General features: G+C 41.0%; 1 protein-coding gene across 1 annotated transcript in view; it reads right to left on the bottom strand.

The window, feature by feature from the left end:
- Nucleotides 1-16,185, bottom strand: part of LOC135254812 (mineralocorticoid receptor-like) — a 71,060-nt gene that overhangs the window by 19,618 nt on the left and 35,257 nt on the right. Inside the window, exon 3 of the mRNA XM_064335334.1 lies at nt 11,871-12,007. Within this exon, the coding sequence (XP_064191404.1) occupies nt 11,871-12,007 (137 nt within the window). The remainder of the gene's footprint in view (nt 1-11,870; nt 12,008-16,185) is intronic.

Raw genomic sequence — 16,185 nt, 5'->3', positions numbered from 1 at the left:
ACCCTCGCTTGCTAAAGATCTCCAGTGGAGAGTGAGAGTGACACCTTAAGCATTAGGTAAAATAAAAAATAAAAGAGTAGTCATTTATTCATGTTTAAGCAGTCTGTGCATAGTGCCTTTAAGAAATCCCGACTCCTTCACTGAGTATCTTATAGTGCTACTAAAATGAGTCCCATGAACAACCTATAGAGGGCCTCCTGCTTTATCATTCACAAGTATAGGAAGCTCAGTGTTTTACTGCAGCAATGTATTGGCTCCACAATGAAAACAATTCTGACAGCACAGTAAAATGCTCTGTGTTAAATCAATTCTGATGTACTACATTTTCCTATGATTGGGTACATGTCATTCCTACTGGACTCGTATAAGCTCTGTTAGAGTTGAATTAACACTAAACATTTTATTGTGTAGCAGGATGTGTTGCTGTTCACTATCTTGACATGCTACTCAAAAGCTATCTATCCATGTAATTTATTTGAAATTTCGTATTTATTTTGAAACAGTCCCCACCACATCCATTTTCAGCTTCCTAGCAAAGAAACAGGAAACACAGCAACAGATTTATTTAATCCTTTTTTTTCTCTTTCAAGCATTGCCATGCACACAATATTCGACTATTTTATTACGTTGTTCTGCTTTCATCAAATTGATACAAACAACCTTAGATGCTCTTTAAAGCACATTTTGATTATTATTGAGCACAGCAATATATTTTAACCCACAATTGTAATACGAGACCTTCTCAACAACCTTAATGCTATGTTACGTAGTCATGACCCAAAAACAGAAGCTTAGGCTACCTGTTTATGCAGAATTGTCCTGTTTACAGTTTAGTTTAATGCGTTTTTTTTTTGTTGTGATTCTCAAGCCTGCCAATTTTACTGAATTTAATAAGTTCACCCATCAGTGGCAGACTCCTTTTTATGTAATTGTATTGTTTTTTCTAATATGATGCTGTCCCCTTAAGTGACTGCATTGTCTTTATTCTCTCCTCATTCGATCATTTTGAGGATAACTGCAGCTTTGACTGCGGCCCGGTTCATTTTGATTACAACAAAGAAGTTGCGCATCAGTTTTGACAAACGTTGTTTTTATTCACAAGTTGATTTAATGTCACCCGCGCAGGCACAATATTACAATATAATTATTAGCTTTCTCAAGCACAGTGTAGATTTATATGTAGATGATAAAGTCTTATCTTCAAAACCCTCATTATTTCAGATTTTTTTGTCCATCGTCCGTTTTTTCAGACCCTTATGAGCAGGCTCGTTTTGTTGTGTTCAGTGAGCATTAGTCGTCTCTCCTCTCAGATTGCATGTTATGATATAATAAATGATTATTCTTATTGTGCCCTTCAGAAACGGTTTTCAAATGGACGGGGGAAAAAAAGGCAGATGGATTAATTAACTTAATTAACAACAGAAGGCAAAAACAAAATTCCACTTGGGGACATCATTCTGACCCAAAAAAAGCTGCAAAACACGAGAGATTGCTGGTTTTTTTCCCATTTTTTAATAACGTGTGAATAGGAGTGTTAGACCCAATTATGAAAAAAAGAATCAGCTGCAGATGGGTGATGCATAATAAAAACAGCAAGCTTGACAGCGGAAAAAAGCAAGTGAAAGGAGACTGGAGAACAATAGGTTTCAAGGCTACTGTTTAATCCCCACCCCTCCACTCCACACACCTCCATTTCTTGGCCAAAGGCCATCACCAATTGGATGATTGATAGATGGTTTTGGCCTTGTGGCATTGCCAACGTGATAACCTGAGAATCCTTAAAGCAGCACCTGCACAAAAATGTTCACGGTATGGGCTTTTATTTCAGGCCTGCTATGTGTTCGCTTGCACAGCTCCGTAGGACAGAGAACCGCACGCCCACGCTCTCTCCGAGCCAAGACCGACCCCAGGACAGCGAGCCGAACGCCTACACCCTCTCGAAACTGGGAGTCCAGGGCTTCCTCAAACATTCTCTCTCTCTCTCTCTCTCTCTCTCTCTCTCGCTCGTTTGCTCTCTCTCTCTCTCTCTCTCTCTCACACTCTCTCTCTCTCACTCTCACTTTCTCTCACTCCCTTTCAGCTCTCTTCCTCTCTCCCTTGCTCTCTCTCTCTCTCTCTCTCTGTGCGTCTGTGTCTCACTAATGTCTCTCTCTCGCTCTGGGTCCCGCAGACCGCACATTTTTCACACGAGTCTCCCGCAGAACGGCGGCGAGCGAGAGCTCGGGCGTCGATGCTTCTCTCTCGGCGGTTCCCGAGCGCGGGAAACACGAGAGGGCCCGGCGGGCAGGACGGGCCGCACGCCGCGTCCGTCTGTCTGACGGGAGGCCGGGCCAGAGCCAAAGGGCCAGCAGGAGGAGCAGTCAGAGCTCAGACGCTATTTCGGTCTGAATCACATGGCTGTTACATAAGGCCATTTTTCCTGCTCTAAAAAACATTCAACTGTAACACAGGAAACAGGGTGCAGCACCGAGCGCAGAGCAGACCGAAGTCAACAGAGACGAAACCCACAGCAGAGCGCTCCCCCTCCTCCTCCTCGATCTGGTTAATCATTGTCAGAAACAACTGTACACTCACCCACCATCAAACTTCCAGCACAGTGACCAGGGTTTTCCCCAATGTTTCCAGAAAGCGATAAGAGCTCCCTTTTCCAGGGATTAATCATGAACCTTTCATATGGATTGAGAAACTGTGGAGATTTGTTTCTGGAATTAGTGTTTACCCCCCCCACGCCTCCAACTCCTGCTCTGTAAACAATTCTGTAGCAACACTGAAGGCCTTTTAAACTCGATTATGTAATGGTATTAAAATCATAATGGGGCCAACTAATATTTCAGTGTGTTTAGAAACTTACATATATTTTGATACTTCAGAATTACAATTCAGTAACAAATTGCTAAATATCATTCAGTGCAATCCAAGAGAAGAGTTCCTGAATGGACTGGCGACTCCTTTTAGCCAATGACATCACTCTCTGGAAACTGAGCACAGTCGGTTCTGGGGAACGTGAAGGATCTTGGATGTAGAGCTGATGAGACTTGTGAATTTTTGGTGTTCAGAATTCAGAGTGGGAGTGTCACGCCACCATGTCCAATGATTCAGTAAAATATGGCCTCATTCTGCACAGACTCCTGCAGCCTTTGCAGAATCATCAGTTCTCTCCTCTCTGACTAGTTACAACACCCCCCCCCCCCCCCCCATCCCCCATAGTGAGATCTGGGAGGCTGTGTTGGTCCTCTAAACAATGCAAATGAGCTACTGTCACTATTTTATAACACAGGAGGTAGAATTCACACGATTTTCTCCTGCCCACTAACTTTTTCAGAAGGAAGACCAGTTTGGAAATGAGGCACTGCATTATGGTACGGTTCTGTAATTAATTTGTCGCTCGTATTTCTGTGTCCTTGTTGTTAGAGCTGGATATAAAAATGAGCAGTGAGAATTGGGGAAACCAGACTGGGGTAAAACAGCCGAAGAAAGAGAAACCTTGGCTTCGCATTAAAGGAAACTGTGCTGTTTACAGATTCATGGGTTTTTATCGTTTTTTTATTTATGTTTTTTTCCTCCGAGGTTGTAAACACCTCACCCTAAATGCCTCTCTTCCTACCAGCTGCATCCGCGGATCCACTGATGTTCGCATACAGTTTTATGTAATCAACCATCAGACCAGGAACATAAATCACTTCAGCCGGTCCACTGTTTTCTGTGTATCAGGGTAAAATGTGGCGCCTCTTCTCCGTGTTAAATTGCTGAGGTGGAGATTTAATGGCTCTCGGCACCAGCTGTATTAATACGAAATAAACTTGTCAGGGGCCAGCTGTGTAGCGCTTGTGCGTTTGTGCGTGCGTGTGTGTGTGTATGATTGTGAGTCTGTGTGTGCGTGTGTGTCTGCGCATGTGAGCATTGCCTTCTGTAGTTACCATGCAGGAGTCAATACTCTTCGTCATTAGTAAATCATGATACAAAAATATATTTTTGTTGTTGAGATACAAAACTAAACCAACAGATCCAAGCCTTATGTAAATTCCTTTTGTTGAACAGTCTTTTTTCTATTGTTGATAGAAAATCCTTCAGCCAGCATACCCTATTTATACTTTATGTGGCTATATTTATCATTTATATTTTGTCTATTATCTAGTACGTAAAATTTTATTCATGGAGATAAATCATAATGCAATGCAACTAAATGCACTGACTCTGGAACAACCTCAGGTAAATCTTCCATTTAGTGGATGCAGGCTTATACTTAAAAGTCAAAGGTTATGTTATTTCACATCTGCGTCTATTAACAGATGAAAAATCAGCCTGTTACCAAAAGGCACTAAGGCAGCACTATAGAAGAGGGTTCAGTTGACCAATCTCTCAATGCCTGACTGCAAATCTCCATGGAGCTATACTTTGTGCACAAATGAGAACATTTGCAGAATTAAAAGTCAAAATAACCTTTCCGCAAATGAACTGTTATTTTAAAATTATCTACATGTATCAATGTACAGTCATTTCTGATTTCCTGTTGATGTTTTTAGCTTTAGAGAAGAATGAAAGCTCTATCCATATAACATTCTAACAATCTAATTTGCACTTACATCAAACGACTCCAAAAAAAACAACAGTTGCCAATTCTCATGAAGGTACAATGTCAGACACCTTTCACTGACACACAACAGCACGTAATTCCTGCTGAAAAATTCCTTCTCTCATTTCTGCTTATGCACAAAGGTACATCCTCTTAGTGTTCTCTCATTTTTCAGTGATGTCAAAGAGCACTTACCTAGGTGGCGCTACAGAGATCACTGGTAATTCAGAATTGGGCCTTTGGCATGAGTGACACAAGTCATTTCAGGCGAGGGAGACATAAGGATGCTGTTAACCTAGTGGTCGGTTTCACAACCACCATCCAGATGACTTATTTCAGTACCGACAACCAGGAGCCGCACAGCGAGGCTTCAGGCCTTTAGGCTGCTTTGTGGTAAGATCCCTTGAGCTCTGGGAGAGTGCACTTAAGTGAAATGGAGGCCACAGGGTTTTGGCCTAATGATATGGCCATAGAGTGGGGATGAATGGTTAAACTGGGAGAGGCAAGTTTCTGTGGCCACTTGTGTTGCTTATGAGCAGAGTTTCCATGCTCTTTGGATGTTGGACACAGGTGGCAGTTCATATGTGAACAGCTATACTATCTTCTTTCCTCATTCCACAAGACCACAGAGGCTACAATGCAATATAACATACAGTAACAATACTAAATAAATAATAATAATAATAATAATAATAATAATAACTAATAACCTATTTATATAGCACATTTCATGCAAGTTATTTGTAGCCCAAAGTGCTTCAGAAAACAGATGCAAAGTTGATAAAAAACATTAAAGCTACCAGTTTTTTACACAGTCTTGACTATATTCATTTATATTCCCAAAGGTTGTAGATTGACAAGAGAAAAGTGGCTGAAACATCTTAGGAGTGATAGCTTCTTTACGTATGTGATGTTCTGTTCTAGCACTCTTGATCGAGTTGGCTATTATTTTTATCTTTGCTTCACCGTATGTATGGATTGTAAGTAAAAAAGAAAGTCCTTCTGGATAAATGTGTCTGCTAAATGCTATGCAACATAAGGTAAATGTTAGCTCAATTGCATCGCCTGGCGAATGCTGAACAGTGGGCACTGATTCATCCCGCTGCTACATCGAGTTAGTAGTGATCAAACTCGATTTAGAAATGGCCTGCCCTGCGGGGTGAAGTGGCCACCCTGCTTCGGTCGAACCTAAAACAACTGGACAAGCTCCAAACAAACAGCAAGCTCCAAACTTCAGTTTTCATAGACTAAAAATGCTAATTCCAATTTATTCTCAGACTAACACGCATATACAGTATGGTTCATATGTCTTCCCTATGAGAAATGCTGTAGTTTAAAAATTCCAACATTAATTTCAGAAAGATAATTGAATATCACAAGTACTGAGTACTGATAACATAATGACTAGTTTAACTAGTTAAACACATTTTTGGATAGTCGTCACTCTTCTTAGAAATTGGTTGTTCATATTATTGATTTGAGTGACAAATCACTGGTTTTTTTCTCATTTCCTGGACAAGGTAACAGCACAACAGTGCAACTGTTATCAAAAGCACTGTGGTCTGTAATGTTATGCAACTCTGTGTAATGTTAGGCAATTCTGAAAAAAGGGTGTGAAGGACGCTTCCACAAAAGGGAACACGTGTCCTTCGCAAAGGTTTTACGGAAATGGATGATGTCATGGACCATGATGTCTTCAATAAGACTTTGCACACCCAGCATACGCTTGATTAAACTTGTTTGAGTCCCAAGAAGAGGGCATGGCCAATTCGATCACATGACCTGAGGGGCAAGGTAAATTAAGTGAGGATAAAACCAATGAGGTCTTTGCATTTCACTGAAATGGAGGAATTATGCATGTAGGATGACCAATATAAAATATATTCTAAAACAATGTATTTAATAAGTAATAATGCCTTTTGACAAGTTATGTTCTCAGTGTTGAAAAACCACAGAGCACTATTCAGTATAAGTTATTACATTTAATCATTTCTCTAAAATGAATGTTTCTATTTTTTAAACTACAGCAGGCTATTTCTCATATGGATGACATAATAAAGCATATTGCCCTGTCCAATGCTGCACAAGCTTTTCATGTTTTTGAGCTGCATTAGATATTTTATTAGGATGGGACCCTCCATTTTAAAGCAAATTAATTCATTGCTAACACCCATTGGCTGGACAAGCCAGGGTTTACACGAGGTGCACCAATTGTTCAACATGCGTCAGGTGATGCAGCACTAAATATTCTTACTTTACACTACACTGCATTGCATTTTAGTACATTTTATAGAATTCAGCAAATGCTCTTTTCCAGAGTGACTTACATGGCTTACATTGCTTGGCATACAAGCCATTTTTACAGCTGGATATTTACATAAGCGGATAAATCAAAAGTCTTAATTAACTTGCTCAAAAGTACAACAGTAGTGCGTTGTCTTGCTATCAAACCTATCACTTATATCTGTAAATTTCACACACTTTTTTTGTAACTGTTAAACTACCTTGTTACCTATTATCTCACCACCTCGCTGTTCTTCTGTTTTCTAGGTCAAATTTAATTTCAGTTTTGTTTAATCAGGGGTCTCTTGAGCTTAATGATTTACAGTACGTTGCATGAGAGATAGGGCAAGGAAACATATACCTGTGACATCAAATTACTATTCCAATGCAACTAACTTGCACAATATATGCTAGCACACATAAAAACAGTCACAGCCATGCAAAAAACAATGCTTTGAACAGGGATACTAGATTCTCCAGCTTCATTCATGTTTGTAACATGTTCCATAATTAAGGAGAATTATAACTGAAACTCTGTTATAATTATAACTTAAACTGTTTTCCATTTCTCTCAACCTGCACCCTGTAACTCATCTACTCGTCTACTTATGAGGTTCTGTGCACTGGACTAGGAGAAGCAGAGGAGGCTAGGGACTCCCTACAAGGGAACAATGAGCCTTGGCCAAGAAGTATAGATAGAAAAGGAAGCTTCACCTACTTTTCAGTACCTACTTTTCAGTAGTGAACTTTGGCGATACAGAGAAATCTAGCATCTGTGGATGAAAGAGCATGTCTGAGCTGCAAAAAGTTCAGCAACATATCTGCTGCCAAGCCATTTAAGGCTTTAAAAACAAGTAAAAGAATTTTAAAATCAATACCACAGCAAGTACAGAGTAATATGAGCTGCCTTCATTGTTTTAGTCAACAGTTTCACAGCAACATTTTGGACTGATTTTAGACACATGCTTTGAAAGGCCAGGAAAAAGTCCACTACCAATAATCTGGTCTACATGAAACAAATGTGCAAATTCATTCATTCACGAATGTGAACAAAACAATCTAACTGCAGCTATAATCTGAAAAACTAAAACAAAACAAACAAACAAAAATCACTTTCAGTCAGTAATGTTTCCAATATGGGACTGAAAGCATTCTGATTCCAAGATTAATCATAGGTTCATCACCACTTGTTTAACATTTAATTCTAAGGATCCTAGGTCACAAATGATATTTTCTTCTTGACACAATAATTAAAATAGTTGGTTTGGGCATCCAAACTTGTATGTTCTTCACATTTTAGGCATTTTTCAGTTTTTCTTATACTGAGAAATTTACAGTACACAGCTTCAATTGTTTAAAACAGGCCTACACTCCAGTTACATGGCTGACATTTACTAAAGGAAATCAGGTTAAGTACATTGCTCAATGGCGGTGTCCCACTTGAACCTACAACCTCGGAACAGCTAGACTGAAATATATAGTTGTGTGTCCTCCATATAGCTATGGAAACAAACACTTTGTTTTTGAATACTGCCAAGGGAGATCATACACAGAGAAAAGAGAACTGAAATTTGATTCCTGTTGGAATACTACTTTCCCTAGGTGATACACAGGGTAAAGTAACGACCTTGGTAGTAACCAAGATAGTACCTAATGCAAGGGCAATGTTAAATCTGGAGAAGTTCAAGGATGTCCAGTAGGGGCACAGATTGAGAAATATCTCCTGAAAATGGTATAGGTCATCCAAGGAGGGCAATGCTACAATAATAGAGGCACTGACCCATAGTAGAGGCAGTTAATCACATTATATGTAGGTTGTGACTTTCTCACAAACAGACCTCTTTCTCCTTCCCTACAATCGGTTACATATACAGTACCCTCATAACCCCTACTCAGAACCCCCAGATAGTCAGTGCAAGTCAGCGGACATGCATGGTTGAATCCAGAAGAACGCAAAGTTAAAGAGTTAAAAGAGTGTGTTTTTTTTTCTTTGTGATTTGTCTGAGTCAGTATATTCCCAGGCCTTCCTGCTTTGGAGGACACAGAAATAGCTCTTTCCCCTGAGAGGACAACGCCAACAGAAATTAAGCAATGGCTGTTTTAATTCCCACCTGTATCCTTGGCTGTGTCCTGCAGTCTCCTCTCATATATCATAGACTGAACTGTTCTCTTTTTCAACCGTAGAGAAAGAGAGTGGGAAGCAGACTGTCAACCAATGCCCCTCTGTGCTGACTCATTGTTTTAAAACCAAAACCTCTCTATCTCTCCCTTTTTCTTTTCACCTTTTTATCCTCTCTCTCTCTCTCTCTCTCTCTCTCTCTCTCTCACACACACACACACACCACGGGTATACTGTACAGCATACAGTGCCATCCAAAATGATTCACGTCCTGGATAAAGATGAGAAAAGAAAACAAAATAAATAAATAATACAAATAATGAGCTCATGCTAAAAAAATTATGTCATTTTACAGTAATACAATTGTTCAGAGAAACATATTTTGTTTAAAATGTAATTTTTAACAAAAAGAGATCTGCACAACTTGGTTGCATCTTGGAGACACAGAGTCTCCAAATCTACCATCAGATGCGATGCCAGTAGGCTTTTTAGAAGGGTTGCCAGAAAAAAAAGCCTCTATTGAATCAACAAAAATAAGCATCTGGAGTTTGCTCAATGGCACAGGAACTTCAATTGGAACCGGGTGTTACGGTCAGAGGAGACCAAAATGAAGCTTTTGGCCACACACACCAGTGGTGGCTTTGGCATCAGAGGAAGGGCACATATGTTGAAAAGGACTTCATACCTACAATGAAAAATGGTGGAGGACAGTTCAGATTTTGGGTTCATTTTCCATCTAATTGGCCCTGGGGCTCTTGCTAAGGTCAATGGAATCATGAACCCCAGCAAGCACCTAGACATTTTGGCCAAGAACCTCATTCCCCCTGCCAGGAAGTTAAAACTTGGCCAAAAATTGATATTTCAGCAATACGTTGATTCCAAGAACACCGCAGAATCAACCAAGAAACGGTTAACTGACCACAAAATTACTGTTTTCCAACAGCTGAACCTGATCAAGATTTTGTCGTTTAAATAGAAGAGGACAGTCGACAAGCACTGACCAAAGGATCTGAATGATCGTGGAGGAGTGGTCAATGAGCCCCCCCTTCCCCTCCCCCACATATATGTTGACAAATCTAAAACATGATAAACGATGACTCAGTAGTGTTATCATTTGTGAAAGGAGGATGCCAAAAGTACTAAAAGCAGGGGCACAAAAAACTGGAAAAAAGACATTTTACTTGATGAGCACAACCTTTTTGCAGAAAGCAATACTCTACCTTGGGATGATTAATTAGATGATTAATATTTTAGCTTAACTTGCATTGTTTGTATTTTTGCTTCTGCGGGATGTCTAATCTACAGTTTGGTAGAAAGACAAAATAAAGGCTTGCTCAATCTCTATTATTTTTTCTCTTTTCAGCAGTGACGAGAGTAGGCCTGCAACACAGCGCCGACCTGCTGGAAGGTTAAAGTATTCATTGGCCACGTACTGGCCAGGGGGTGATTATACGTTTTTACAGTGCAAGATGCGTCAGCTGGACAGGGCACGCAGAACTGATGGTCCTTTCCTGAAATAGTCAGTTCAAGGAGAAAAAAAATAAACACCACAGAAGGCACTGATCTTCCCAAACCAGGGCAAAGGAAAATGTAGATCAGTTTAAAGGAAAAGGAAAGTTTAAAGGAAAGCTTAAAAACTTTGCACTGAAACAACTGCCTCTAACAGTAAATAAGAAAAAGTGGCACCAATCCTTTTCAAATACATCCGGAAGCAGTTTTAGAGTTAAAATTATATTTGAAGTCATAAAATGACAGTATAATATAAAACACAAGTCAGTCCATCTGTTCCTGTTTCTGTGTGAGAATAAATGTATATAGTCCACATTTGAGTCCACTCATTTTGGGATAATGAAAGGTGACAGCTGCTTGCGCCTTTTCTGTCATTGTTTTTATTTCACACAGAAGCTGAAACAACCCTCACATTGCACTCTCTGCATCTCTGATTGAAGGTTATTACCCAATGGCCAACCAAGGTTCTATAATGTATGGACTGAAGACCATACACTATGGAATCTTGTATGGTCTTTAGTCCATACACTACAGAATCATGACAGAAGACTATCCTCTGGACTCAATATTTGTTCTTAAGGTTCAATAATAAATACATGGGCATTTATTTTGGCAAATTAATACTGACTACCAATCTGTGCATGTGAAACATCTGTTTGTAGATCCATTTTAAGTATGTATGTTGGTTGAATCCCATGCTGTGTATTTTGCAGACCAGCACACATGGTTGGTCTGGCCATCCACTTTTAGAGTAGCTTAATTTCCAAATCCAGGTTTTTCCCACCATGTGACAATCATGCCATGCGATTCCACCCACAGGACTGCAATCAAGTATCATCAGTCTGTTTGTTATTCCTGTTCAAGCAAACTTTCATTCACTCCTACTGATAACAGAGGGCATGTCAATACTAGATTTGTGGAACCGCCATTCAAGTGAAAACCATTCAACAAATACACTGTGGAATGATAAGGCTAGTATGTGCTGTCACTCTCTCCAATTTGAACGCGTGTTTCCGGCTATTTGGTGGGTGGATTGGGGAGGGGGAGCTATGTTCTTCACCTCTTCACTTCCCTTGAGGCCAGTGGTTCTGGAAAAATTTAAATCGGCAAAAACTCCTAATCTCTCTCCTAATCTCAGTTTGTGCTTCCACACGAGGCAGCCTCTGCCCTTAGGAGTCTTTTTAAAAAAACATTTTTTGGCGAATTTTACATATGCAACAGGCACCAATGCAACAGACACACCTTGTTTCATCTCTGCTCCCTTTGCTCAGAACCACTGCTTCAGTCTTTGCATAGGTAGATATATTCATACATTTTGGCATGGAGAGAATGACAGGTGTGGAAAAACTGGCAGTGAAAAAAAAACCCCATTAATACTGCACATACCTTCCACTGCTCTTTTGAAGAAGACCTTACAGCTGCCGCAGGTCACGACCCCGTAGTGACAACCCGACGCCTCGTCCCCACAAACCAAGCACACTTTGGCCGACGAGGAGCCGATGGGTGTGTGCCTCAGGGACGCGCTGAAACACAAAAACAGGGACGTGAGTTACACTTTCTAACACGTAAAACACCCAAGGGAGGACAAAACAGCGACTAAAGGAACAGCGTTTCTCTCAGTGTGTCCCAGCAGCTTAGAGTTAAGGAGAGTGGTGCCGCAAGTTTGTTATATTTTGAGTGTCTAACTGTATGGTGGAGCACTACAGTGTGACCGTGCAGCTGCGTGCTGAGGAGAAAACCTGGCTGATTATGCTGTGTTTAGAATAGAAATGTTCTCGAGTGACAGTGGAAAATAGTCAAACACCTTTCATAGAATATCCATGCTTGAATAGAAGTAAACTGATATGCGCAAATGACTGGTAACACAGTGTGAGATGTAGCACAAACTGAGATGCAACACATAACACAATTTTGAGTGATAGCAGAGATAAGAGATATACACAGTTTGAGACCACAACACAGAGAGAGATTGCACACACTGAGATAACAGTATGAGAATGATTGTAGAGTACGAGAGACAACATAGAAAGATTTTACACACTCTGAGACAACACATGGTGAGAGAGATTATAGAGTATGATAGACAGCATAGAGAGAGAGATTTCACTCTGAGATAACACAGTATGAGAGCGATTGTGAAGTGTGAGAGATGGTGTACAGAAAGAGAGATTCCACACTGAGATAACACAGTATGAGAGAGATTGCAAAGTGTGAGAGATGGCATATGGATAGAGATTACACAAGATAACACATGTTGAGAGAGATTGCAGAGTGAGAGGGACAGTGCAGAGAGATGACACTCTGTGAGAGAGATTGTAAGGTGTGAGAGATGGCGTACAGAAAGAGAGATCACACTCTGAGATAACACATAGTGAGAGAGGTTGCAGAGTGTGAGAGACAGTGCAGAAGGATAACACAGTGTGAAATATGTGCACAGTGCGAGAGATGCAGTGCAGTTTGACAGGCAGCTCGGCAGTAAAGATAATGCAGTCTGAGAGATGGATGCAGAGTGAGAGACGCAGAGTGATAGCGATCACAGTGAATCATTGTTACTGCAGTGGTGAGGGAAGTGTGCTGCAATGTGGAGGCTGGTTCCTGTTTTTTTTTCTTTTTCTCTTTTTTTTTTGTCCTTAGCCTTGTACATATGTGACCTTCTGCCCCAGGTTGCAGGTTGCAGCCTTTCCACCGCCCCCCCCCCCCCACCTCACACAACAAAATTCACCCCCTCCCCCCAAACCCCTCACACACAAGTAACATAGAAAAGCATAACAGTGAAGCTCAAGAAGAAGATGATGAAGAAGAAGCAGAAGAAGAAATAGAGCTACAACAATTCATAATATCAACAACAATATCAGAAAAATGAAAATAAAAAATAAAATAAATACATAGAAAAAAAACACAAAAGGAGAAAATCTAAACAAACCCGCTCTCCAGTTTCCTTCCTCACCCTTATCACTCCCAGCATTATTTCAGCGAGGCTGGTTCCTATTGAGTGCTGAGAACCTGAGAGTGGAGTGTACAGGTAATGTGCGCCATGTGTTCATTCACTGCAAACATCTCTGTGAGTGGGTGTGTCCTCTCTGGGGCCCCGCCCACTTCCACCCCACCCCCCGAGCCATTTGGCTCCGCGAAGGCCTCTAGATTATGCATCAGATACACCTTATTCTGTGACCACACCAGGAGCATCCTGTTGGTTTTACTGTGTTTCCATCAATTATTAAATGCAAAAATAAAAAAAAGCTTTCATTGCTTTAACAGCAAGGGAGAGAATGTGAGAGATATCCTTTTGTGTGGCATATCCTCCAGCTGAATCACAAACACTAGAAAATGAGCCTTGTTGCTTTATAGCTTCTGATTCAGCAGAAAGTAGCCAAAACCGACACATTTTCAGTGTGAGTGCGCACAAGTATAACCTTTACAATGCCGCAGGATGACCTCCTCAAAAGATATACCGTGCATACTAAAGTATTACTTTCATTATATGAATAAATAGGAGGAACTCTGAAACTGGGAGCCACATTTTGCATAGACCCAGAGGTGGAAAATCCAGGAAAGCAAAACTCCTCCCCGGTATTTTGTTCCAATCACCTGGATTTGCTAATTAGCACAATTCATCAGCCAGGATGTAGAACTAATCAGTGGAATCAGTTCATGGATGGAAGAAACACATCACTGGACTTTCACTTTCTGACCCCTGGGTTTTCCACCGCTGCACAGAGGGGACCTGCCTAAAAAAACAGCACAAGGCTGGACTGTACAGCAGAGGATCGGTCAGCTCTCACTGAATCCACATCACTTTACCATGGGAGGTAGAGCATTTGGAAGACAAAGTCCTCGGTGCAGACAGCTAGACTAATCTCACATGGTAGGTGTGGCACAGAGCAGCCTCTCTGGAAGCTCCCAGGGACGCGCGGCTTAGACGCACATGTGCCCTCATTTACTGAACTGCCAAGACCTACCGCCTGCCTCTCTTTTCACATTAAAGTTATTATTAACGGCGGGGAACCGGTGTTGTTGCAGTAGGTTTCAGCACGAAGCTTCATTTAAATACAGTATTAAAATCTGCAGGTTATGTAGAATTTCCATAGTTTTTCTTCAGAAAGAAAACTTACTTGCCATCTCTATAATTTGCTTGCGTATTTTTGGTATTCAGCATTAACACTAAAACAGTTTAATCTGCGGATAAACAGTTTTTTTAGGGCTGAAAAGGGAGTTGAAACTGCAACATTTGGCTCATTTCTCTCCCTCTGTTTCCTTCCTTTAGGGTCATTGGAGATACTCAGTTTGTCTCATTAGAGCACAAGCCATCCAGTCAATACCACAGGCTGATGATCTGCTTAGGATTCTGTCTCTAACTCGTCCTAAACAGGCTGTCTCCTCTCGAAGGCACATTCTCACATAATGTGAGCTAACAGCAGTTTGGACGTACCGGCCGGCGGGGCCCCAGATGCAGCCCCGATGGGTCCTCGCAACGCGCACTCCGACTCGGCCTGTCAGGGCCTGTTGTTGGGCAGAGACCTTGGATCAGCGTGTGACCTAATCCATTGCCCTGCCACGTGCTCTTTTTTTCTCTGGAAAGGAGCTGTTGTTTATGCCACCTGGGGTCATATCGATTGTATATTACACCCTGCCTGCGCGCGGTCGCCACTGTTTCAAACGCTCGCTCGAGACAAGGTGACTTTCTGAAGGAGGTCCTTACAAATCCACTTGGCAATAAACTTGAGAGTCATAGTAATGAATGCGGCTGCTCATTTCAATGGGGTGAAAAATATTGTCTTCCATTGTCTCTTTTCCATTACAATTACAAACTTTAATCATTGAGGGCTTGTTACTTGCAGTATAAGGAATAAAATAAAATGCATAAGATAAATAAAATAATGTTTCAGATTTCAGAAAGACATATCGGTCCATTAGAAACAGAGCGAATCAGGGCCTGTTTCACCATTCCATAGTTTGACCTTATCTCTTAAAGGCATAGATCACTTCCTGGAGTTTTAAAAAAAATATGTAATTACAGTTTTATTGTGTTTCCAGTTGTCCAAGGTATCTTGTTTGATCAAAGAAGGATCTTTCAGACACTTACATGAGATTCTGATGACCAGCTAGCTTTACGATAGCTGAAAAAGAGGTACTCAGGGGATGAATGTAGGAAAATGCACTTCAAGTACCTCTAAACAGCTTGAGTCGGTGCATTATGTTTCCAGAGTCTGTACAAATGAGCACATTCATCTCATAGTATTTATTCTCCATTACAGATATAAGTATCAGTTCAGTTTTCATATCTTGCTTGTGGAGTACTTCTGGCCTTCTCAGTTCTGAAGAGGTGCAAGCTTTTCATTCCCAAGGACCCATGTGGTAATGTTGATATTGGAAGCCATGCAACAATTTCCTTGAGCACAGTGGTCTCAGGTTGCATGCACCAGAGGAAATAGCTCCAGCTGAATATAAGATTTAACACCATTTTGGAAGAATAATTGGGTAATTTATGAATGTACAAGAAGGCACCTAATACATGTACAGGGTGGCATGCATACAGTAGGCTAATTGTAGTCTCTAAATTGCCTCTAAATGAGTGTCTCTAAATGAGTGTGTGAGTGAACGGTGTGTGGGCCCGGCGATGGATCGCCAAACTGGCCAGGGTGTATTCCTAACTCTCGCCCACTGCATGCTGGGATACACTCCAGCCCACACTGCTTTTCAG

The sequence above is a fragment of the Anguilla rostrata genome, chromosome 5, assembly GCF_018555375.3.
Source record: "Anguilla rostrata isolate EN2019 chromosome 5, ASM1855537v3, whole genome shotgun sequence".
NCBI classification, from domain to species: Eukaryota; Metazoa; Chordata; class Actinopteri; order Anguilliformes; family Anguillidae; genus Anguilla; species Anguilla rostrata.
Note: the sequence above shows the minus strand (reverse complement) of the source record. Positions and strands in the feature narration are given on the sequence as shown.